This window comes from Phyllobates terribilis, unplaced genomic scaffold (genome assembly GCF_046119375.1).
Source record: "Phyllobates terribilis strain yellow unplaced genomic scaffold, ASM4611937v1 Scaffold_3__8_contigs__length_932513732, whole genome shotgun sequence".
NCBI lineage: Eukaryota > Metazoa > Chordata > Amphibia > Anura > Dendrobatidae > Phyllobates > Phyllobates terribilis.
Genome location: NW_027362763.1, coordinates 29427942 through 29452853, shown reverse-complemented (window position 1 = coordinate 29452853; position 24912 = coordinate 29427942). Strand labels below are relative to the sequence as shown.

Here is a 24912-nt window from a genome sequence, read left to right as displayed (position 1 = left end):
TGCAAGATGAAGGCATTGAAGCTATGGACTGGCCCGCCCGTTCCCCAGACCTGAATCCGATTGAGCACATCTGGGACATCATGTCTCGCTCCATCCACCAACGTCACGTTGCACCACAGACTGTACAGGAGTTGGCGGATGCTTTAGTCCAGGTCTGGGAGGAGATCCCACAGGAGACCATCCGCAACCTCATCAGGAGCATGCCCAGGCGTTGTAGGGAAGTCATACAGGCACGTGGAGGCCACACACAATACTCAGCCTCATCAGGAGCATGCCCAGGCGTTGTAGGGAGGTCATACAGGCTCGTGGAGGCCACACACAATACTCAGCCTCATCAGGAGCATGCCCAGGCGTTGTAGAGAGGTCATACAGGCACGTGGAGGCCACACACAATACTCAGCCTCATCAGGAGCATGCCCAGGCGTTGTAGGGAGGTCATACAGGCACGTGGAGGCCACACACAATACTCAGCCTCATCAGGAGCATGCCCAGGCGTTGTAGGGAGGTCATACAGGCACGTGGAGGCCACACACAATACTCAGCCTCATCAGGAGCATGCCCAGGCATTGTAGGGAGGTCATACAGCCACGTGGAAGACACACACAATACTCAGCCTCATCAGGAGCATGCCCAGGCGTTGTAGGGAGGTCATACAGACACGTGGAGGCCACACACAATACTCAGCCTCATCAGGAGCATGCCCAGGCGTTGTAGGGAGGTCATACAGGCACGTGAAGGCCACACACAATACTCACCTCATCAGGAGCATGCCCAGGCGTTGTAGGGAGGTCATACAGGCACGTGGAGGCCACACACAATACTCAGCCTCATCAGGAGCATGCCCAGGCGTTGTAGGGAGGTCATACAGGCACGTGGAGGCCGCACACAATACTCAGCCTCATCAGGAGCATGCCCAGGCGTTGTAGGGAGGTCATACAGGCACGTGGAGGCCACACACAATACTCAGCCTCATCAGGAGCATGCCCAGGCGTTGTAGGGAGGTCATACCGGCACGTGGAGGCCACACACAATACTCAGCCTCATCAGGAGCATGCCCAGGCGTTGTAGGGAGGTCATACAGGCACGTGGAGGCCACACACAATACTCAGCCTCATCAGGAGCATGCCCAGGCGTTGTAGGGAGGTCATACCGGCACGTGGAGGCCACACACAATACTCAGCCTCATCAGGAGCATACCCAGGCGTTGTAGGGAGGTCATACAGGCACGTGGAGGCCACACACAATACTCAGCCTCATCAGGAGCATGCCCAGGCGTTGTAGGGAGGTCATACAGGCACGTGGAGGCCACACACAATACTCAGCCTCATCAGGAGCATGCCCAGGCGTTGTAGGGAGGTCATACAGGCACGTGGAGGCCTCACACAATACTCAGCCTCATCAGGAGCATGCCCAGGCGTTGTAGGGAGGTCATACAGGCACGTGGAGGCCACACACAATACTGAGCCTCATCAGGAGCATGCCCAGGCGTTGTAGGGAGGTCATACAGGCACGTGGAGGCCACACACAATACTCAGCCTCATCAGGAGCATGCCCAGGCGTTGTAGGGGGGTCATACAGGCACGTGGAGGCCACACACAATACTCAGCCTCATCAGGAGCATGCCCAGGCGTTGTAGGGAGGTCATACAGGCACGTGGAGGCCACACACAATACTCAGCCTCATCAGGAGCATGCCCAGGCGTTTTAGGGAGGTCATACAGGCACGTGGAGGCCACACACAATACTCAGCCTCATCAGGAGCTTGCCCAGGCATTGTAGAGAGGTCATACAGGCACTTGGAGGCCACACACAATACTCAGCCTCATTTTGACTTGTTTTAAGGACATTACATCAAAGTTCATCAGAATGTTCATCTTAACATACTACATATCATATTTTTTATCTTGTAGATTGGCCCCGCTGGTAAGTCTGACCTCCCTTCTATTGATGGACCCACAGACATGGACAGAGGGCCCATCCTTCCGGTCCCAATGGGCATCCGACCTGTTCTGAGTAAATACAGAGTGGAGGTATGTAGATGTCACCACAGATTATTATAGCAGAGGGATGTGAGCTATAGGAAACTGACGATATTTTTGAGATCCATAGGAATTACACCATACGGGCACAGGGGGTGTATGGAGCGGGCTCACTGGCTGTGTATCACAGCTGTCTGCTTAACCATTTAAATGCTATTGACAGTGGGATTTAAATGGCTGTCTTGCGGGTGGGCTCGTGCACCAGCTCCCATCAGCCCCCTGTGGGGTGATAGCGCAGTGCCAATAGGATATCACGGTAGGGTGGTCCTCCTATGAAGGCCAGTTAATGCATTTACAGGTTTAATACCCCCAGAGGGACTAAAAAAATAAATCAAAAATGTAAAAAGTTTTAAACAACAAAAAAACATTTAAAAGTTTGAATCGCTCCTTTTTTCGCAGTTAAAAAGTAAAGAAATACAAAAGCAAAAATAAAATTGGTATTTTTGTGTCTATAAAAGTCCGATCTATCACAACATATAATTATTTACATCACACGTTAAATTCCTTAAGTGTTAAAGAAAAAATAAATTGATAGTCCGCATTTCGTAAAAGCATTCAAAAGTTTATATGTATCCCAAAACAGTATCAGTAAAATCTACAGCTCGGAGCACTAGAAACAACTCTCACGCAGCTGCATCCACGAAAAATGGCGAAATAAATCTTTTTTTCCTTTGACAAAATTCTGAATTTGCTTTAACCACCAAAATGTAAAAAAAAAAGTATAAGTTGGTTTTGTCATAATCATACTGACCTGAAGAATCATGATTCCAGAGCATTGTACTGCATAAAATCAAAAGCAAAAAAAAAATATCGGAGTTGCCTTTTTTTCACTATTTCACCTTATTTGTAATTTAATTTTCCTTTTCCAGTACATTATTTGGTAAAATTCATGGCGTCATTCAAAAACTACAACTCGTCCCGCAAAAAAACAAGCCCTCATGCGAATATGTCAACAGGAAAATAAAAAAGTTACGGCTCATGGAAGAAGGGGAGGAAATAAAATTATAGTGCAAAGTCGCACCGGTCATGAAGGGGTTATATAAATTTAGCAAATTTACCCAACTAGATTTTTTTTCCATCTAGATCCTCTTTTGGGGGCTCAGAGACCTCAAGAGGGTCAACCTCGCCCAAGTGGACAGACCAAGGGTGGATATTGAATGTGCTGGGAAAGGCGTGCAGTCCGCACTCATCCAGAACTACAAGAAGAACCCCAACTTTAGCACTTTAGTAAAATGGTTTGAGGTGGTAAGTGGCCATCATAAGGATCGATGGTGACCATGGGGTCCTGAGACCGAATGTAACATCTTTCTGTTTTTTTTGGTAGGACCTTCCGGAGAACGAGCTGCTTCATCCACCACTGAACGTCCGGGTGGTGGACTGCCGGGCGTTTGGTCGATATACCCTTGTTGGGTCTCATGCGGTCAGCTCATTGCGCAAATTTATCTATCGACCCCCAGATAAGAAGTCTCAGCAGTGGATGGCAACAGGTAAATGTCAAAAATATGTGCTGTCATAAGCATACAGGTACATATGACTATGAAACTGCTACACGTAAGCTAAAAGAGGCTTGTGGCTGCCCATAGACATACATCTCTGTAAGAGCACACCACGTGGTCTGGGGTGGTACTGCACCTTAAACAATAAAGTGGTGCAGGAAAGCTGGGAATGTATACTACTGATGGGTGTGTGGTTATGCGACACTTTTAGGATCTTTCGTCACTGATTCTGAAGTGTTGGGTGATTTTCTCTGTATCTATGTATAGACTCAGTCTATATTGTTTCTCCAGTATGGAGAAATCTCTGCTCTTGACTCCTTGTCCTTTCTACCATCAGCTCAGATTTTCTCTTATTTCCATATTCTCGTTGCCAGCTATGACTTCATGCTATGTGACTTCTCGTCTTGAGTCTGTCCTGTGCTCTGTCCTTTTCTGTCCTTTTCTGTTTAGCTAAATTGATGAATGGCTATATGGCAATGGCAAACGGAGGGCCCTACTCTCGCCCCACAGGTGAAATAGTCATCAACATGGAACCCGAGGTGCCTATAAAAAAAATGGAGACTATGGTGAAACTAGAAGCGGTGAGTCTGGAGAGTTATTGGAAAGTGATGAATTTCGGCGTTATTTTCACAGCTTTTCAATATGTCAGACCTTCCTCTAATATATTTTCATGTCATGGACCCCCAAACTTCCTGTGTCAGATCCCTCCTTCCTAGTAGCTAGAGCCCTCTTCCCTCTCTTTATGTGCCAGACTCCTCATTCTCCACTCTTCCTCTGTGCCATACTCCTCCTTCTCCACCTTTTTTTGTGCCAGACTCCTCCTACCCCAAAATTTGTTTTTGTAGGCCATAACTTTTCAGGGTGCTGAACGTGTGAAATGCAGAGTTTTATAAATACATAGCATGAAATGTGAAAGAAATGCAAATAAAATAGACAATAAGAGCTTGGTAGAGAAGAACCTGCTCCTAAAGGTAGAGAAAACCCCGGCCTAAAGGTAGAGAAGGCCCTGCCCTAAAGGTAGAGAAAGCCCTGCTCTAAAGGTAGAAAAAGCCCTGCTCCTGAAAGGAAAGAAAGCTCTGCCCTAAAGGTAGAGAAGGCCCTGCTTCTAATGGTGTAGAATGCCTTGCTCCTAATGGTGTAGAATGCCCTAGTCCTAAAGGTAAAGAAGACTCTGCTCCTAAAGGAATAAAAGGCCTTACCCTAAAAAGAGAGAAGGCCCTACCCCTAATGGTAGTGAAGACCCTGCCCTAAAAGTAGAAAAGGCCTGTCCTAAAGGTAGAGAAGGCCCTGCCCCTGAAAGGAGAGAAGACTGTGCCCTTAAGGTAGAGAAGGCCTTACCCTAAAGAGAGAGAAAGCCCTGCCCCTAAAGGTAATGAAGACCCTGCCCTAAAGAGAGAGAAGGCCCTTCCCCTAAAAGAAAAAAAGGCCTTACCCTGAATTGAGAGAATTCTTTCCCCTAAAGGGAGAGAAAGCCCTTCTCTTAAGAGGAAAGGAGGCCCTGCCCTAAAGGTAGAGAAGGCCCTACCCCTAAAGGTAGAGAAGACCCTGCCCCTAAGGGAATAAAAGGCCTTACCCTAAATGGATAGAAGGCCCTGACCCTAAAGGTAATGAAGACACTGCCGTAAAGGGGGAGAAGTTCCTGCCCTAAGGTAGAGAAGACCCTGCCCATAAAGGTAAAGAAGGCCCTGACCCTAAAGGAATAAAAGGCCTTACCCTAATTGAAGAGAAAGCCCTGTCCCTGAAGGAAAAGAAGGCCCTGCCCGAAAAGGTAATGAAGACTCTGCCCTAAAGCGGGAGAAGACCCTGCCCCTAAAAGTAAAGAATGCAGTCCTGCCACTAAAGGTAGAGAAGACCCTGCCATAAAGGGGAAGAAGTCCCTGCCCTAAAAGGTAGAGAAAGCAGCCCTGCCCTTAAAGGTTGAGAAGGCGCTGCCCCTGAGGGAGAGAAGGCCCTGCCCCTGAGGAAGAGAAGGCCCTGCCCCTGAGGGAGAAAAGGCTCTGCACATGAGGGAGAGAAGAGCTGCCTATGAGGGAGAGAAGGCCTGCCCCTGAGGAAGAGAAGGTTCTGCCCTTGAGGGAGAGAAGGCTCTGCTCATGAGGGAGAGAAGGCCTGCCCCTGAGGAAGAGAAGGTTCTGCCCTTGAGGGAGAGAAGGCTCTGCTCATGAGGGAGAGAAGGCCTGCCCCTGAGGGAGAGAAGGCCCTGCCCTTGAGGGAGCGAAGGCCCTGCCCTTGAGGAAGAGAAGGCTCTGCCCTTGAGGGAGAGAAGGCCTGCCCCTGAGGGAGAGAAGGCCCTTAACCTGAGGGAGAGAAGGCCCTTAACCTGAAGGAGAGAAGGCTCTGCTCATGAGGGAGAGAAGGCCTGCCCCTGAGGGAGAGAAGGCCCTGCCCTTGAGGGAGAGAAGGCTCTGCTCATGAGGGAGAGAAGGCCCTTAACCTGAGGGAGAGAAGGCTCTGCTCATGAGGGAGAGAAGACCTGCCCCTGAGGAAGAGAAGGCTCTGCTCATGAGGGAGAGAAGGCCCTTAACCTGAGGGAGAGAAGAACTGCCTTTGAGGGAGAGAAGGCTCTGCCCTTGAGGGAGAGAAGGCCTGCCCCTGAGGGAGAGAAGGCCTGCCCCTGAGGGAGAGAAGGTTCTGCTCATGAGGGAGTGAAGGCTCTGCTCATGAGGGAGAGAAGGCCCTTAACCTGAGGGAGAGAAGACCTGCCCCTGAGGGAGAGAAGGCTCTGCTCATGAGTGAGAGAAGGCCCTGCCCCTGAGGGAGAGAAGACCTGCCCCTGAGGTAAAAGAGTCTTGTCCCCTAGGGAATATAATTCACAATGTTTTGCATATGATGGACCAGATCACATCAGTGCTCCTGTGCCGGATCATTTCCGTATGTCTCAGATAACTATTGTTATTCAGAACCACTTTGTCATTGTGTGCAGTGTCTTACCACATATCACTGTCCTCCATGGTCGTTACCTTGTGTCCGTAATCATCATGTGTTTTGTTTTCCGTTTCCCATCACCTCTATGTGGCAGAACTCTGACGCAGTGGTTAAGGTTGATGTGGTAAGTGATCGTCTTCACATCAGTCACAGAGCTTATGACCGGCGGCGTGCTGCGGGTTATATTCACCGACACTGTAGTCACTGGTCACCTAATACAGTGGCGTGTGAAAGTATTAACCGCCCCCTTGGCCTTTTACCTATTTTGTTACATTAGAACCAGTTTTAAATATTTTTGTAATCTGATTTGTGTGATGCACCAGCACTAAATAGTTATGCACCTGCTAATATTTAATTATTTGATCCCATATGTATTCACCCCTTTTGCGATGAAGCCCCTAAAAGTTTCTGGTGCTAGCAATTACCTTCATAAGTCACATGCTTAGTGAGAGGACGTCCACCTCTGTGCAATCTAAGTGTCACATGTCTGTCAGTATATACACTTTACCTTTTCTGAAAGGCGACAGAGGCTGCAACACCATTAAGCAAGAGGCATCACTAACCAAACACCATGAAGACCAAGGAGATCTCCAAACAACACCATGAAGACCAAGGAGATCTCCAAACAACACCATGAAGACCAAGGAGATCTCTAAACACCACCATGAATACCAAGGAGATCTCCAAACACCACCATGAAGACCAAGGAGATCTCCAAACACCACCATGAAGACCAAGGAGATCTCCAAACAACACCATGAAGACCAAGGAGATCTCCAAAAACCAGCATGAAGACCAAGGAGATCTCCAAACACCACCATGAAGACCAAGGAGATCTCCAAACAAGTCAGGGACAAAGTTGTTGAGAAGTACAAGTCAGGGTTGCATTATAAAAAAATATCCCAATCTCTGATGATCCCCCATAAAATCCATTATCATCAAATGGAAAGAACATGGTACCACAACAAACCTGCCAAGAGAGGGCGCCCACCAAAACTCTCAGCCCGGGCAAGGAGGGCATTAATCAGAGAGGCAGCACACAGACCAAAGGTAACCATGAAGGAGCTGCAGAGTTCCCAAGCCAGACAGGAGTATCTGTCTATACAACCACGATAAGTCGTACGCTCCATAGAGGTGGCCTTTATGGAAGAGTGGGCAGAAAAAAGCCTTTACTTACACACAGAAATTGTAAGGCTCATTTTGAGTTTACCAAAAGACACGTGGGAGACTCCCCAAATGCATGGAGGAAGGTGCTGTGGTCAGAGAAGACCAAAATTGAACTTTTTGGCCACCAAGGTAAACGCTATGTCTGGCGCCAAACACAGCTCATCACCCGAAGAACACCATCCCCACAGTGAAACATGGTGGTGGCAACATCATTCTGTGGGGATGTTTTTTGGCAGCAGAAACAGGGAAAATGATCCGAGTTAAGGTGAAGATGGATGGTGCGAAATACAGGGCTATTCTTGAGCAAAACCTGTTTCAGTCTGTCAGTGATTTGAGACTGGGACGGAGGTTCACCTTCCAACAAAACAATGACCCAAAGCGTAATCCTAAAGCAACACTCGAGGAATGTGTTAATGTTTTGGGGTGGCCTAGTCACAGCCCAGACCTTAATCCAATGGAGAATCTGTGGTCAGACGTGAAGATCGCTGTTCACCAGAGGAAACATCTAACCTGAAGGAGCTGGAGCAGTTTTACCTTGAGGAATGGGCAAAAATCCCAATGGCCAAATGTGGAAAGCTCAGAGACTTATCTAAAGCGACTTGCAGCTGTAATTACCGCAAAAGGAGGCTCCACAAAGTACTGACTGTAGGGGGGTGAATAGTTATGCACCCTGAAGTTTTCAGTTATTTTGTCCTATTTGTTCTTTGTTTCACAATAAAAAGAAAACCAAATGTTCAAAGTTGTCGGCGTGTTCTTTACATGAACTGATGCAAACCCTCAAAAAAGCAGTGAAATTCCAGATTGTGAGCAAAACACGAAAAATGCCAAGGGGGGTGAATACTTTTGCAAACCACTGTATATCACATGGCTGTCACTCATAAATGGAACTAATAATAATAGTGCTTCTTATAGGTAAATAGCAGACATTTATTGGCTCACTGTAGACTATACGGATACATTCAGTCGCGATCACACCGTGGGTTTGGCGTCACTGTATTGCTGCAATGCATGACCACACCACGTGCAATATCTGCAATGCATTTTTCAGCTATGAGGTTTGCACTGACGCTACGTCCTTCACCTACAAGCTGCATGGCCAAAAATCTGCACAACTCACATGCAACATATGCCCACACATTGTGAATAAACTCACAAAGGGACCCCTGCATATTCTAAGAGGGTCCTCGCCTATGTATAAGATGGAGGTTAATAAAGAGCACCGTCCAATCTCCTACACCGCTGAGATTATCCAGTACTAGATCAGCTTGGGCAACCCATGTCCTTTGACTTTCTGAAATCACATCAGCTGCCTGGCATTGAGTGCTGCGTTCAGACATTAACAACACAGCATTTCTATTCTATAACACTTGTTATTCAATATTTTCCCAGAATGAGGATGAAAAGAAGAAGAAAAAGAAGAAAGGAGAAGAGATTGAAGAAGAGGAGCCCGATGAAAGCATGCTGGACTGGTGGTCGAAGTACTTCGCCTCCATAGAGACCCTGAAAGAGGTGAGTTATGACGGTCTGCTTCATTATCACTCACTGTCATTTCAGAGACGACCTGAAATTATCTGTCTAGAGCCTCTTAATCCATATTTCTGATTAGTACTGTGAGTGCACATGGGTGTAATGTTGTAAATGGTCTTATTGACTGATTAATATATTAGCACCTGCTGTGTGAATCATGGAATCATTATTATGTGATTTTCCAGAATAACCTTTAAACTTCTGAGATATGCTGCATGTAAAAGGGAACCCGTAAATATAGTAGTCAGGTGCAGCAAATGCAGAAAATCAGCCACATCCTCCACCTGTAGCAGCACCACACACTTCCTCTAGCAGTACCACCCCCTAGCAGCATGGCCTTCCTTTTCTGGCAGCACCACTTTCCTCTTCTAACAGATCCAACCTCTACCTCTTGTAGTACCACTGTCCTTCTCTGGCAGCACCACCCTCCTCCTCTTGCAGCACCATCCACTTTCTCTAGCAATACCACCCTCCACCCCTAGCAGCATGGCCTTCTTTCCCTAGTAGCAACACCCTCCCCCTGGAACAGCTCTCTACTTATCTGGCAACACCACCCTCCTCCATCGCAACACTACCCTCCCCATGTAGCACCACCCTCCCCCTGTAGCACCACCCTTCCCCTGTAGCACCACCCTCCTGATCCTCAGCACCACCCTCCTCATGCAGCAGCACCCTCCTTCTCTGGCAGCAGCACACTCCCCCTGGAGCATCACCCTCCTCCTCTGGCAGTACCACCCTCCTCCCCCTGTAGCACCACCCTCCTTCTGTGGCAGCACCATCCTCCTCCTCTGGCAGTACCACCCTCCCCCTCCTTTAGCAGCACCCTCCTCCTCTGGCAGTACCACACTACTCCTTCTGTAGCAGCACCTCTGCACAACCCTCCTACTCCTGTAGCACCACCCTCCTGCTCCTCAGCACCACCCTCGTCATGCAGCAGCACCCTCCTTCTCTAGCAGCACCTCCCTCCTTCTCTGGCAGCAGCACACTCCCCCTGCAGCACCACCCTCCTTCTCTGGCAGTACCACCCTCCTCCCCCTGTAGCAGCACCCTCCTTCTGTGGCAGCACCATCCTCCTCCTCTGGCAGTACAACCCTCCCCCCGTAGCAGCACCCTCCTCCTCTGGCAGTACCACCCTACTCCTTCTGTAGCAGCACCTCTGCACAACCCTCCTACTCCTGTAGCAGCACCCTCCTTCTGTAGCAGCACCCTCCTCCTCTGGCAGTACCACCCTACTCCTTCTGTAGCAGCACCATCCTCCTGTGCACAACCCTCCTACTCCTGTAGCACCACCCTCCTCCTCTGGCAGCACCACCCTCCTCCTGTAGCAGCACCACCCTTCCCCTGTAGCACCACCCTCCTCCTCCTGTAGCAGCACCACCCTCCTCCTCCTGTAGCACCACCCTCCCCCTGTAGCACCACCCTACTCCTCCTGTAGCAGCATCTTCCTCCTCTGGCAGCACCACCCTCCCCCTGTAGCACCACTCTCCTCCTGTAGCAGCACCACCCTCCTCCTCCTGTAGCAGCACCACCCTCCTCCTGTAGCAGCACCACCCTCCTCCTCCTGTAGCAACACCACCCTCCTCCTCCTGTAGCAGCACCACCCTCCTCCTGTTGTAGCACCACCACCCTCCTCCTCCTGTAGCAACACCACCCTCCTCCTCCTGTAGCAGCACCACCCTCCTCCTGTAGCAGCACCACCCTACTCCTCCTGTAGCAACACCACCCTCCTCCTCCTGTAGCAGCACCACCCTCCTCCCCCTGCGGCAGCACCTTCTTCCTCTGTCAGCACCACCCTCCTCCTCTTGTAGCAGCACCACCCTCCTCCTCCTGTAGCAGCACCACCCTCCTCCTGTAGCAGCACCACCCTACTCCTCCTGTAGCACGACAACCCTCCTCCTCCTGTAGCAGCACCACCCTCCTCCTGCTGTAGCAGCACCACCCTCCTCCTCCTGTAGCAGCACCACCCTCCTCCTCCTGTAGCAGCACCACCCTCCTCCCCCTGCAGCAGCACCTTCCTCCTCTGGCAGAACCACCCTCCTCCTCTTGTAGCAGCACCACCCTCCTCCCCCTGCAGCAGCACCTTCCTCCTCTGGCAGCACCACCCTACTCCTCCTCTGGCAGCACCACCCTCCTCCTGTAGCAGAACCACCCTCCTCCTCCTGTAGCAGCACCACCCTCCTCCCACTGCAGCAGCACCTTCCTCCTCTGGCAGCACCATCCTACACCTCCTGTAGCAGCACCACCCTCCTTCTGTAGCAGCACCACCCTCCTCCTGCAGCAGCACCTTCCTCTTCTGGCAGTACCACCCTCCCCCTGTAGCACCACCCTCCTCCTCTGTCAGTACCACCACCCTCTTCCTCCTGTAGCTCCACCCTCCCCCTGCAGCACCACCCTCCCCCTGCAGCAGCACCTTCCTCCTCTGGCAGCACCACCCTCCCCCTGTAGGACCACCCTCCTCCTCTGGCAGTACCACTCTCTTCCTCCTGCAGCACCACCCTCCTCCTGCAGCAGCACCTTCCTCCTCTGGCAGCACCACCCTCCTCCTGTAGCACCACTCTCCTCCTCTGGCAGTACCACCCTCCTCCTTCTGTAGCAGCACCACCCTCCTCCTGTAGCAGCACCCTCCTCCTCTGGCAGTACCACTCTCCTCCTCTAGCAGCACTCTCCTCCTCTGGCAGTACCACTCTCCTCCTCTGGCAGTACCACCCTCCTCCTTCTGTAGCAGCACCACCCTCCTCCTGTAGCACCACCCTCCTCCTCTGGCAGTACCACCCTTCTCCTCTGGCAGTACCACCCTTCTCCTCTGGCAGTTTCACCCTTCTCTTCTGGCAGCACCACCTTCCTCTTCTGGTATCTGTGGATCTGCTGATCCATAACATAGTAATAGAATGCGTTTTGTGTTGTTTTATAGCCACGTTCTTAACCCTTATCAGTGATTTCCTGATCTTTTTGTTTTCTTTTTCACATCCAGCAACTGCGCCAGCAGGAGGCGGCAGCGGCCGAAGCTGAAGAAAAGGAGGAGATGGAGATCGCAGATGGTAATGGCGTTATCGTAGTCCGGGTGCAGTCAGAACAATCTTTTTTTTTTACATTTCCGACAACTTCCATGTTTACCACAGGGACAATGTGAATGCAGTGAAGCCACTAGAATTTGCATGAGGATGGTAGAACGATGAGTGTTGTTGTCCTCTCCCTTCTTCTACATTCGTACCATCTTCATGTTGTACAGCAATGAAAGTTGGCATTGGCTTTGGTCAAATCCAGATCAGGGCCCGGCCTCGAAGGCCTTCTATAGTGTAATCACATCTCATGCATAAATCAAAGCCATATGCACCGAGCTCACCCGTCGGCTCGCTGGTCTCCGTGGTTCCATACAGAGGACATTTAGGTGCTCCATGTGCCTCTAGGAGCTGCAAAGTGGTTTCCCAGGGAAAAAAATACTTATAAAAGGGTATAAAAATAAAAGTAGGTGATACTCGCTGTTCCCGAATCCACGCAGCTCCCGTTCCGATGCTTTTCAAGCCAAAAATGTCCCCTCGGCCTACCACCTGGTGGAAGCAGGCCACCATTTCCAGTGTGATGGTGCCAGGAAGTGGGGACCTGTTAAATGTCAAAACTGAAGCTGTGGAGGATCATCGAGTGTGACTATTCATTTATTTCTCTCCCGAATTTTTTTTTAGAATTTTTTATCTCCATGGACATCCCCTGTAAATTGATAGTAGTCACAAAAAAAAGTTAGACACAATACTAAAAGGGTTTTTCTATGAGGACAACCCTCGTCTATTTAGAGTATTGATCCCAGAAGAATCTGTCACTCTGTATCCCTCCCAAGAAGGGTGGTTCCCGCTCTGGCCGCCCATATATTGCATAGACTAATATGAATGGCCTCCGCTCAAGACTACAGTTTTGGTTAAAAAAGGCTTACCCTGGCAAAATTTGTCACACCCACCATATCTGCTTGAGTTTAAAAGGGGATGCCACTGATGAGACAATTCCCTTAACCCTTTAACTCTACATGACAGATATAGACGTTAGGCCAATCGGGGGGGCCTGATATCGATCCCTGCCGTTCATCCCTCTACAAGTTCATCATACTCTGCAATAGAGGCGTATCACAGGGTATTGTATAAGAGATCAGAATCCTAGATGTGCCCATATTGGGTCAACAATCTAATGTGAAGGGTCTTTTAAATGAAGGATCCCACCACTGCCCACATCATCTGGCCATCAGACACTATGGATAGAGATGCGGAGAGCAATGGAGTTCTGTGTGATGTGTATGTGCCATCCCTTGTAGCGTAGACTGAGACTGGTAAGTACTTCCACAATCCATGTGTTATTTCGGGGCTGGTTTGATGACCCCCTCATCAGACCTCAGTGTGCTATTCATGAAGGGAGTGGAAATACACATGGATTTGGAAGCCCGATAGCTGGTGCGGGAGGTCCAGGGCCTCCCGTACTCCGAACTATCCGTCAACTTTCATGCTCATCATGGTTGAGTGTCTCGTGTTGTTGGTTCCTTCCATCCCCACCGACTTGTCTGATGACTCAGAGATCAAAATTGATGACTCTCCCATGAAAGGCTCCAAAGGGCAAGTGAAGAACAAAGAGAAGGTGAAAGTGCCCAAAGAGGACAAAAAGAAGAAACTGCAAGCCGAGCTGGCGGAGAAGAAGAACAAGCAAAAGATCGATGAGCTAAAGGTGGGTCTCCGATGTGAGCAGATCCCAAGGTGTCTCCACCAACGGAGGTCTGAGGATTCAGTAATTCAGAGCAGATGGGTTCAGACGATATAGAGCATCACCATCATTCTCCATAATGTACAATTTCAGGTGTTCAACAAGGAGCTGGAGACAGAGTTTGATAGCTTTGAGGACTGGCTGCACACCTTCAACTTACTACGAGGGAAGATTGGGGATGACGATGACACGGTCAGCGAGGAGGAGCGGATAGTCGGGAGGTTCAAGGCGAGTGTCCATCAGACTCTGCAGACTAGCGCCAGTCATCAGTATCTAGCCTATGGTGTGCTCTGATTTACAGTACATGGCTTATTCACAATTCGCAAAGTCCACTGATCTTGTCCGACTGATCAGCTCACGAACTATAGGATTTACAAAACCAGGAAAAAAGAAAAAAATCATATTAATTAAAATTTTATATATTTAATCGTTATTGGGCTTGGGTAAAAGGGAAGGGTTAATACTTGATAGTTTATGGTAGAAAGAGTTTATATTTCCTTCCCTGATGGGCTTCAGTTAAAGAGGAGATAATACCTAATAGTCTTTTGTAGGAGGGATTTGTGTTTTATTCCTTGGTGGGCTGGGATAAAGGATGAGGTTAATAGCTGGTGTCTATGGAGTGAGGGGTTCTGGTGGGCTAGAATAAAAGAGGAGGATGTTACATAATAGTTTGGGTGGGGTCCATATTTTATTCTGTGGTGGGCTAGGGTAAAATAGAAGGTTAATGTCTGATGGTCTATGGTGGGAAGGGTTTATATTGTATGAGTGGTCTAGGATAAAAGAGGAGGTCCGAGGTTGGTAATATTTTAATCCTTGGGGGCCTAGGCTAAAATTTGAGGAGAATATCTGGTGGTCTAGAGTATGTAAGGGGGCTAACAGGTTATTTTATGCAGCCTGTCATCTTCCAAAACAGCCATCAACCCTCCCCTCTAACAGTGTGACCTACCCAACCCTATGAAAACCCATAGACCCTCCCCTCTATCAATGTGTCCTACCCAACCCCAGGACAATTCATGATTCCTCCCCTCTAACATTGTATCCTACCTAACCCCAGGACAACCCATGAACCCTCCCCTCTAACAATGTGTCCTACCCAACCCCAGGACAATTCATGAATCCTCCCCTCTAACATTGTATCCTACCTAACCCTAGTACAACCCACGAACCCTCCCCTCTAACAGTGTGACCTACACAACCCTAGTACAACCCACCAACCCTCCCCTCTAACAATGTGACCCTGCCAATCCCAGAACAACCCATTAACTCTCCATTCTAACAGTGTAATCTACTCAACCCCAGTACAACCCATGAACCCTCCCCTCTATCAATGTGTCCTACCCAAACCCAGGACAATTCATGATTCCTCCCCTCTAACATTGTATCCTACCTAACCCCAGGACAACCCATGAACCCTCCCCTCTAACATTGTAACCTACACAACCCTAGTACAACCCATGAACCCTCCCCTCGAACAATGTGACCTAGCCAATCCCAGGACAACCCATTAACTCTCCATTCTAACAGTGTAATCTACTCAACCCCAGTACAACCCATGAACCCTCCCCTCTAACAATGTGTCCTGGACAACCCATGAACTCTCCCCTTTAACAATGTGAGCTAGCTAATCCCAGGACAACCCATGAACCCTCTCCTCTAGTAATGTGTCCTACATAACCCCAGGACAACCCATGAACCCTCCCCTCTAACAATGTGTCCTATCCAACCCCAGGACAACCCATGAACTCTCCCTTCTAACAGTGTAACCTACCAAACTCAAGGACAACTTATGAACCCTCCCCTCTAACAGTGTGACCTACCCAATCCCAGGACAACCCATGAACCCTCCCCTCTAACAGTGTGACCTACCCAACCCCAGGACAACCCATGAACTCTCCCTTCTAACAGTGTAACCTACCAAACTCAAGGACAACTTATGAACCCTCCCCTCTAACAGTGTGACCTACCCAATCCCAGGACAACCCATGAACCCTCCCCTCTAACAGTGTGACCTACCCAACCCCAGGACAACCCATGAACTCTCCCTTCTAACAGTGTAACCTACCAAACTCAAGGACAACTTATGAACCCTCCCCTCTAACAGTGTGACCTACTCAACCCCAGGACAATCCATGAACCCTCCCCTCTAACAATGGGACCTACCCAACCACAGGACAACCCATGAACCCTCCCTTCTAATAGTGTGACCTACCCAACCCCAGGATAACCTATGAACCCTCCCCTCTAACAGTGTGACCTACCCAACCCCAGGACAACCCATGAACTCTCCCTTCTAACAGTGTAACCTACCAAACTCAAGGACAACTTATGAACCCTCCCCTCTAACCGTGTGTCCTATGCAACCCCAGGACAATCCATGAACCCTCCCCTCTAACAGTGTGACCTACCAAACTCAAGGACAACTTATGAATCCTCCCCTCTAACAGTGTGACCTACTCAACCCCAGGACAATCCATGAACCCTCCCCTCTAACAGTGGGACCTACCAAACTCAAGGACAACTTATGAACCCTCCCCTCTAACAGTGTGACCTACTCAACCCCAGGACAATCCATGAACCCTCCCCTCTAACAGTGGGACCTACCCAACCACAGGACAACCCATAAACCTTCCCCTCTAATAGTGTGACCTACCCAACCACAGTACAACACATGAACCCTCCCCTCTAATAGTGTGACCTACCCAACCACAGGACAACCCATGAACCCTCCCCTCTAACAGTGTGACCTACCCAACCCCAGGACAACCCATGAACCCTCCCCTCTAATAGTGTGACCTACCTAACCTCAGGACAACCCATGAACCCTCCCCTCTAATAGTGTGACCTACCCAACCACAGGACAACCCATGGACCCTGCCCTCTAACAGTGTGACCTACCCAACCCCAGGACAATCCATGAACCCTCCCCTCTAACAGTGTGACCTACCCAACCACAGGACAACCCATGAACCCTCCCCTCTAATAGTGTGACCTACCCAACCACAGGACAACCCATGAACCCTCCCCTCTAATAGTGTGACCTACCCAACCACAGGACAACCCATGAACCCTCCCTTCTAATAATGTGACCTACCCAACCACAGGACAATCCATGAACCCTCCCCTCTAATAGTGGGACCTACCCAACCACAGGACAACCCATGAATCCTCCCTTCTAATAGTGTGACCTACCCAACCACAGGACAACCCATGAACCCTCCCCTCTAATAGTGTGACCTACCCAACCACAGGACAACCCATGAACCCTCCCCTCTAATAGTGTGACCTACCCAACCACAGGACAACCCATGAACCCTCCCCTCTAACAGTGTGACCTACCCAACCCCAGGACAATCCATGAACCCTCCCCTCTAAGAGTGTGACCTACCCAACCACAGGACAACCCATGAACCCTCCCCTCTAATAGTGTGACCTACCCAACCCCAGGACAATCCATGAACCCTCCCCTCTAATAGTGTGACCTATCCAACCACAGGACAACCCATGAACCCTCCCTTCTAATAGTGTGACCTACCCAACCCCAGGACAATCCATGAACCCTCCCCTCTAACAGTGTGACCTATCCAACCACAGGACAACCCATGAACCCTCCCTTCTAATAGTGTGACCTACCCAACCCCAGGACAATCCATGAACCCTCCCCTCTAAGAGTGTGACCTACCCAACCCCAGGACAATCCATGAACCCTCCCCTCTAACAGTGTGACCTACCCAACCACAGGACAACCCATGAACCCTCCCCTCTAACAGTGTGACCTACCCAACCACAGGACAACCCATGAACCCTCCCCTCTAACAGTGTGACCTACCCAACCCCAGGACAATCCATGAACCCTCCCCTCTAAGAGTGTGACCTACCCAACCACAGGACAACCCATGAACCCTCCCCTCTAATAGTGTGACCTACCCAACCCCAGGACAATCCATGAACCCTCCCCTCTAATAGTGTGACCTATCCAACCACAGGACAACCCATGAACCCTCCCTTCTAATAGTGTGACCTACCCAACCCCAGGACAATCCATGAACCCTCCCCTCTAACAGTGTGACCTATCCAACCACAGGACAACCCATGAACCCTCCCTTCTAATAGTGTGACCTACCCAACCCCAGGACAATCCATGAACCCTCCCCTCTAAGAGTGTGACCTACCCAACCCCAGGACAATCCATGAACCCTCCCCTCTAACAGTGTGACCTACCCAACCACAGGACAACCCATGAACCCTCCCCTCTAACAGTGTGACCTACCCAACCACAGGACAACCCATGAACCCTCCCCTCTAACAGTGTGACCTACCCAACCCCAGGACAATCCATGAACCCTCCCCTCTAACAGTGTGACCTACCCAACCACAGGACAACCCATGAACCCTCCCCTCTAACAGTGTGACCTACCCAACCCCAGTACAACCCATGAACCCTCCCCTCTAATAGTGTGACCTATCCAACCACAGGACAATCCATGAACCCTCCCCTCTAACAGTGTGACCTACCCAACCACAGGACAACCCATGAACGCTCCCCTCTAACAGTGTGACCTACCCAACCACAGGACAACCCATGAACCCTTCCTTCTAATAGTGTGACCTACCCAACCACAGGACAACCCATGAATGCTGTCTTAACAGAGTTTCCTACTCAACCCCAGGACAACCCATGAATGCTGTCTTAACAGAGTTTCCTACTCAACCCCAGGACAACCCATGAACCCTAACAGTGTGTCCTAGCTAACCCCTGGGACAGCCCAGTGCAGAACATTTCTATACTTAGTTTAACCTTTAGTGTGCTGAAGTGTACAGTCCTAGCAAGGAGGTTCAGACAAAACACCCAATAATAATCTTTATATCCTTGCTGTTATGTACCCTGGTGGGCTAGAGTAAAGAGTCTTTATACTGTATGATAAAGAAGTAACCTTCACTCCCCTCCATCCTACAGGGCTCCATGTGTGTGTACAAGGTCCCACTGCCCGACGACATCACAAAGGAAGCCGGATTTGACCCTAATTTTGGCATGTTCCAAGGCATACCCAACAATGACCCAATAAACGTACTGGTGCGGGTGTACGTGGTCAGAGTGAGTGCAAAATACGGAATATTTTCTCGAGTGCACTGTTTCCATATTGGTTTAGATTCTGACTGCCAGGTACCACCTAATTCTGTGGAGATACACATGGTCACCTGACAGTATGCAAAACTTTGAAGGAGACTGGCTGGTGGTCCCGGAAATTGCTTTGGAAAAGATGGCCACCAGTCCCTAGTTAAGGGAAGAGGTTTTATAAAATCACCACTAAGAGGAGATAAAGTCTCGTGATGCTGCACCACCGGCCACCTCCAATACGCCACAACTAAAACTATCTGCCGACACTCGCAGACCCCTGTTGTCCTGGAATCATAGGTGGAACCCCAACCTATTAGACATTTATGGCTGAAGTACCCCTTTAGGCGGCATAGACCCCCAAGCTCACATGAGCAGGGCTCTAGAATGGATGCTTTCATGGACCGATGGCCATGGCTTGGATTTGACCAATAATCAGCATGAACTCTTTTCTAGGCCACAGATCTACATCCCGCTGACATCAATGGAAAGGCCGATCCCTACGTCGTTATTAAACTGGGAAAAACCGAAATCAAGGACAAGGAGAACTACATTTCCAAACAGCTGAACCCCGTCTTTGGAAAGTGAGTCCAGCAAAATGGTGGGGATAAAAATGCTGCCGGACCAACCGTCCGTCTATGCACCACAGGCTCGATGTGGCGAGGGAGGGTTATACAGGTGGTCGCATCTTGGGAGCTTCCAGTGCACCGGTGCAGCACAAGGAGAAAAATCTAGAAAAGGGCATCAAGAATATTAACAGAGGGACGGTGCAGATCTCGGCGTCATAGGATTTCTTTATGTCCCCTTGTGCTTTCATTCTCTTTTCCCCAGGTCGTTTGATATTGAGGCCACGTTTCCTATGGAGTCCATGCTCACTGTCGCCGTATATGACTGGGATCTGGTGGGAACTGATGACCTGATTGGAGAGACCAAGATTGATCTGGAAAATCGTTACTACAGCAAACACAGAGCTACCTGCGGAATATCGCAGACATATGCCATGTACGTATATCTGCTGCTTTCTTAAAGGGTAGTCATCCCAACTAGAACGTTTATGGCATATCCACTGGATAAATGTCTGATAGAAGTGGGTCCTGTGTGCCACGCAGGAACGGAGAGGTGTCTGCTTATGGACAACCCTATAAATTACGGTTCTACGTTAATCAAATTGTGATTTTTGACCACTAAACCCCTTGTTTATCTTCAGTTTTTCATGATCTCTTCTTCCCAGACATGGTTATAATATGTGGAGAGACCCCATGAAGCCGACACAGATCCTGTCCAAACTCTGCAAAGAAGGGAAAATCGACGGTCCACATTTCGGTCCCGGAGGACGAGTCAAAGTCATGAACCGTGTCTTCACTGGCCCCACAGAAATCGAAGACGAAAACGGTGCGTCTGTGGTCTGGGAACGGTGATAGCTTTAGACACTCGTCAGGGCATTTAGCGTCTTATTCATTGTTCCGCTGCTCAGGTCAGAAGAAACAGACGGATGAACATCTCGCCCTCTCAGTCCTCCAACACTGGGAGGAAATCCCCCGCGTTGGGTGCAGATTAATTCCAGAACACGTAGAGACTCGGCCACTCCTAAATCCAGACAAGCCGGGAATCGAGCAGGTGATCATGAAAAATATTGGAAGGTGCCGGGTCCAACTTGTTATTATTTTCGCGATTGTCAGGGATCTGTAAAGAGCGGTGTGTGTTAGGGGCCACAGAAGAGGTAGACATGTATAGGTCATTGTTCAACAATTAAAATGATACTGTGAAGACACGGGGGTCAGTGGGTTGTCTTGTCCGCTGGCCCGGTTGTCTTTAGAAAGATCGCATGGACCAGGGCTCATCCCACTGAACGCCCGCTCTCTTTTACCGTGGGCCGAACACTACTCAGACAACACAGGATGATGGTAAACAGTGTGGCAATAACTTATTGGACCACCAGCCAACAATAACATATAGAACAGTCCCTGCAAATACACAAGATGGTGCAAATTACAGAGTCTCGCCCTTCTACTGGGTTTAGGGCAGTGAGATATGTGGCCAGGTGACCTGATCGTCCCAACCTGGATTCTTCAAATCGTCTCTGAGAGTTTAGCAATGGTCAATGAAGCAGTTCTGTATTTTTCCAGCCAGGGCGGTAGTCCCTTAGGCTGACATCCTGTAGTGTCTCTTTGAACAGACCCCCTTTTTATAGTTCAAATTTGTCCTTTCAAGCCATAATTCACAGGTCAAGGGTCAGAGATGATGATATTAATTCACAATGCTCGAGTATCCACAGGTCATCCCCCCAATGTTGACTGGCAAACACCCTACAATGATATTTAAAGAAGCTGTCCACTACTTTATTTCCTCCCCCCAGTGTATCCCCCCGGGGCCCCTAAGATTTCTTGTAAATACCTTCTGTTGCTGATAATTCCTGTGAGTGGCGCTATTGGTGGCCGCTCACAGGCATCACGTGACCCCACGCTGACATCACGACAAGGGAGGCGTGTCTCAGCGCTGGGGTCCCCGCGGTGGCTGTTGGGTTGTGGGCGAGGTTACCCCCCGCGTCACACCCAGCATCCACAGCTTGCTTTCCCAATGAATGGGGAGAGGCAGAGCGCGGTGGATGCTGGGTGTGATGTGGGGGGGGGTAACCCCGCCCACAGCCTGACATCCATCGTGGATCCAGGAAGATCGTGACCCCCGGCCTCTGCCAGCACTTGTTGTGACATCAGCGGATGTCAGAGCCGGCTGCAGCCAGGGGTCACGTGATGCCTGTGAGCGGCCAGTGATAGCGCCGCTCACAGGCATTATCAGCAACAGAAGGTATTTACAAGAAGTCTTAGGGGCCCCGGGGGAATATATAGGGGGGGAAATATAAAGTAGTGGACAACCCCTTTAACTTATCTAGCAAACATCCATTGTTCAGCGACCCTGAGTCGCTGTATTGCAAAACTGGCAGACAATACATTGTAGATAACAGCCATTCATCAATTACCAAATATCAACTCAAGTGATCAACATTCAGGTTTATATGAACAATAGTCTGGGTTGAGCAACCAAAGAAGAACACGCATTCAAAAGTCAACATAAAAATAAAGGCCTATGGAATGTATTTGTGGCATAACTAAGAAAAAAAAGCTGTGTCGGCACACATACCTATAACGTTCCAGTCCGTTTCTTTTTTTGCAGAGAAATCCCTATTTTTATGCCTTAAACTGCAAGTGCTTTGAGTTTTGCAAGTGCACCTGCAGTCCATGATTTCTCTTCACTTCTCCCTGCCCAGTGCAGTCCCCGGCTGCTTGATTGGCAGTAGGTACAGAGGCTTTAGATTACACCACAGTCTTTACTGCCACTCAAGCAGCCTGGGGCAGCACAGGGCAAGGAAACTGAGGATGAGACTACAAGTGCACGTGCAACACCCAGCGCACTTGCAGTTTAAGGGATAAAAATAAGGATTTCTCTGCAGTGAAGCAACGGATCAGGAAGATGTAGGTATCGTTTTAATTGTTGAACAATGACCTATACGTCCCTACCTCCTGCTGTCCCCTAAAAGTGATAAATTTATTTACTGTATGTAGACAGTTTATTGGAGGTAACTTCACACCAGTGTTGAAAAAGCTGATGTTCTCTTCTTTGAATGGTAGACCTTAGATTTTTTTCTCCATCCGCTGATTATCTGGGTTTTCTTTTCTCAGGGACGTTTAGAAATGTGGGTGGACATGTTCCCGATGGACATGCCTGCTCCGGGTCCTGCCATCGATATTTCTCCCAGGAAGCCAAAAAGGTAAAAGAAAGTCTCATACAGCTAAAGTTGACCTATAACCCCAGGGCTTGTAAACCGGCTCTTACAACTACCCAAGTCCCATGGGACTACTGCACCCCGCGGTCGCCCTCTTGTTACGGGCCGCCATTAGGTGCCTGTATATTTATTCGTAGTGATCAGGACGCCTCTCCGTCCGTCCGCTGCACAAATCAGCTTGTTTTATGGCCCCTTATTTCCTTCTTATACACAAGTGTAGACTATACGCAGTATAACATCCATGGTCTCACCGCTGCTTTATGAAGTCACTGATGGAAAATTACAATCTTTAGTTGCAATCCACAACTTTACTGGGCTTATTTATTTTTTGTCACCAAAACCCTTTAAAATCTGTTTATCCGGGGTCATTGCTCACTGCTCCATCACTTATCGTGTATCGATGAAATATGTTCTGCAAAAACTCTGTCCTGTATCACTAAAAACATTTTACTAGCCTTAAAATGAATGCTGACGTGACTAAAAATGTGCACAAAAAAAATAAAGGGAATGTATCATCAGAAAGTGGCCTATTGTCGGTGAAGGTTTTCCTAAAATCTTTTAGTTTTCATCTTGACTTCTGGGCCTCATAATAGACAGAGATCAGAGCTCATCAGTCTCTTCATCATAAGAAGCAGAATTACAATGACCGGTAACTTCTATACATACAAACCATAACATCCACCACTCACAATAGCTGATGTCACAGCTCACCTCCTCCTCCTGTACAATGACTGATAACACCTCTATATACAGTAGATAACACAGGATCCACCATTCACAATAGGTGATGTCACAGCTCACCTCCTCCTCCTGTACAATAACTGATAACACCTCTATATACAGTAGATAACACAGGATCCACCATTCACAATAGATGATGTCACAGCTCACCTCCTCCTCCTGTACAATAACTGATAACACCTCTATATACAGTAGATAACACAGGATCCACCATTCACAATAGGTGATGTCACAGCTCACCTCCTCCTCCTGTACAATGACTGATAACACCTCTAAATACAGTAGATAACACAGGATCCACCATTCACAATAGGTGATGTCACAGCTCACCTCCTCCTCCTGTACAATGACTGATAACACCTCTATATACAGTAGATAACACCGGATCCACCATTCACAATAGGTGATGTCACAGCTCACCTCCTCCCCATCCTGTACAATGACTGATGGCACCTCTATATACAGTAGATAACACAGGATCCACCATTCACAATAGATGATGTCACAGCTCACTTCCTCCTCCTCCTGTACAATGACTGATAACACCTCTATATACAATAGATAACTCAGGATCCACCATTCACAATAGGTGATGTCACAGCTCACCTCCTCCCCATCCTGTACAATGACTGATGGCACCTCTATATACAGTAGATAACACAGGATTCACCATTTACAATAGATGATGTCACAGCTCACCTCCTCCTCCTCCTGTACAATGACTTATAACACCTCTATATGCAATAGATAACACAGGATCCACCATTCACAATAGGTGATGTCACAGCTCACCTCCTCCTCCTCCACCTGTACAATGACTGATAACACCTCTATATACAGTAGATAACACAGAATCCACCATTCACTATAGGTGATGTCACAGCTCACCTCCTCCTCCTGTACAATGACTGATAACACCTCTATATACAGTAGATAACACAGGATTCACCATTCACAATAGGTGATGTCACAGCTCACCTCTTCCTCATCCTGTACAATGACTGATAACACCTCTATATACACTAGATAACACAGGATGCACCATTCACAATAGGTGATGTCACAGCTCACCTCCTCCTCCTCCTGTACAATGACTGATAACACCTCTATATCCAATAGATAACACAGGATCCACCATTCACAATAGGTGATGTCACAGCTCACCTCCTCCTCCACCTGTACAATGACTGATAACACCTCTATATCCAATAGATAACACAGAATCCACCATTCACAATAGGTGATGTCACAGCTCACCTCCTCCTCCTGTACAATGACTGATAACACCTCTATATACAGTAGATAACACAGAATCCACCATTCACAATAGGTGATGTCACAGCTCACCTCCTCCTCCTGTACAATGACTGATAACACCTCTATATAC

At 48.8% G+C, this 24912-nt stretch overlaps 1 protein-coding gene across 16 annotated transcripts in view; it reads left to right on the top strand.

The window, feature by feature from the left end:
• Nucleotides 1-24912, top strand: part of OTOF (otoferlin) — a 628499-nt gene that overhangs the window by 558793 nt on the left and 44794 nt on the right. For 7 of the 16 annotated variants that reach the window (XM_073673806.1, XM_073673805.1, XM_073673821.1 and 4 more), the window contains 15 exons: nucleotides 1910-2029; nucleotides 3122-3283; nucleotides 3363-3525; nucleotides 3985-4115; nucleotides 6554-6583; nucleotides 9016-9135; nucleotides 12125-12191; nucleotides 13706-13854; nucleotides 13984-14118; nucleotides 18845-18982; nucleotides 19460-19587; nucleotides 19835-20005; nucleotides 20235-20395; nucleotides 20478-20620; nucleotides 22681-22769. In XM_073673806.1, coding sequence (XP_073529907.1) covers nucleotides 1910-2029; nucleotides 3122-3283; nucleotides 3363-3525; nucleotides 3985-4115; nucleotides 6554-6583; nucleotides 9016-9135; nucleotides 12125-12191; nucleotides 13706-13854; nucleotides 13984-14118; nucleotides 18845-18982; nucleotides 19460-19587; nucleotides 19835-20005; nucleotides 20235-20395; nucleotides 20478-20620; nucleotides 22681-22769 — 1907 coding nt within the window. The remainder of the gene's footprint in view (nucleotides 1-1909; nucleotides 2030-3121; nucleotides 3284-3362; nucleotides 3526-3984; nucleotides 4116-6553; nucleotides 6584-9015; nucleotides 9136-12124; nucleotides 12192-13705; nucleotides 13855-13983; nucleotides 14119-18844; nucleotides 18983-19459; nucleotides 19588-19834; nucleotides 20006-20234; nucleotides 20396-20477; nucleotides 20621-22680; nucleotides 22770-24912) is intronic. The other 9 variants (XM_073673815.1, XM_073673816.1, XM_073673823.1 and 6 more) reach the window with 5 other exon arrangements.